This window comes from Sinocyclocheilus grahami, unplaced genomic scaffold (genome assembly GCF_001515645.1).
Source record: "Sinocyclocheilus grahami isolate Dianchi unplaced genomic scaffold, SAMN03320097.WGS_v1.1 scaffold4443.1, whole genome shotgun sequence".
In the NCBI taxonomy this organism is placed as follows: domain Eukaryota; kingdom Metazoa; phylum Chordata; class Actinopteri; order Cypriniformes; family Cyprinidae; genus Sinocyclocheilus; species Sinocyclocheilus grahami.
The window spans coordinates 10,999-11,578 of NW_015509380.1; the positions used below are offsets into that span (position 1 = coordinate 10,999).

Here is a 580-nt window from a genome sequence, read left to right on the forward strand (position 1 = left end):
ATCTCTCCTGCCATGATCAACCGTAGCAGTGTGATCAACCAGGGCGCGATGGCTGTGAGGCCGCAGAGCAGCTGCCCCATCCAGCCCCAAGTGTCCTGCCAGACCTTCTCCGACAGCATGTACCAGAGTCTGCACAATGCTAGTTCCGGCTCCTATCCCAGCTCTTCTTACTACCAGCCTGTGTTCAGAGCTCAGACTCACACTCCAACATCAGCCTATCAGGGTCGTGCTGAAAGCGCCCGGTACGCACCCTTCTCTGGACACCAGCTTACCAAAGACTGCTTCAGCAGCAGCTGCGCCGTGTCTCCCTACAGCTCAAGAGTTGCAGCGACTGGATATGCAGCCTCAGGTGACCCTGTGATGGATACCGAGGGCGTACAGCTGCTGGACTCCACAGCGTACAGCTTTGGAGGAAGTGCTTCCAGTGGAGATGGATGTTCAGGTCCAGTTTGCAGCTCGGGGCACAATGGTGAGAAAAGATTAAAAGATTATTGAGCAATTAAAATAAATGTTTAAAAATGTACACTACTGTTTAAAATTTGGGGTCAGTAAGATTAATACTTTAATTCAGGATGGATGC

At 51.2% G+C, this 580-nt stretch overlaps 1 protein-coding gene across 1 annotated transcript in view; it reads left to right on the top strand.

The window, feature by feature from the left end:
* The window catches only part of LOC107576842 (DNA-binding protein RFX6-like), a gene marked incomplete at both ends in the record, with an annotated part of 12,519 nt that overhangs the window by 9,717 nt on the left and 2,222 nt on the right, over nt 1–580 (top strand). Inside the window, one exon of the mRNA XM_016262969.1 lies at nt 1–469. Within this exon, the coding sequence (XP_016118455.1) occupies nt 1–469 (469 nt within the window). The remainder of the gene's footprint in view (nt 470–580) is intronic.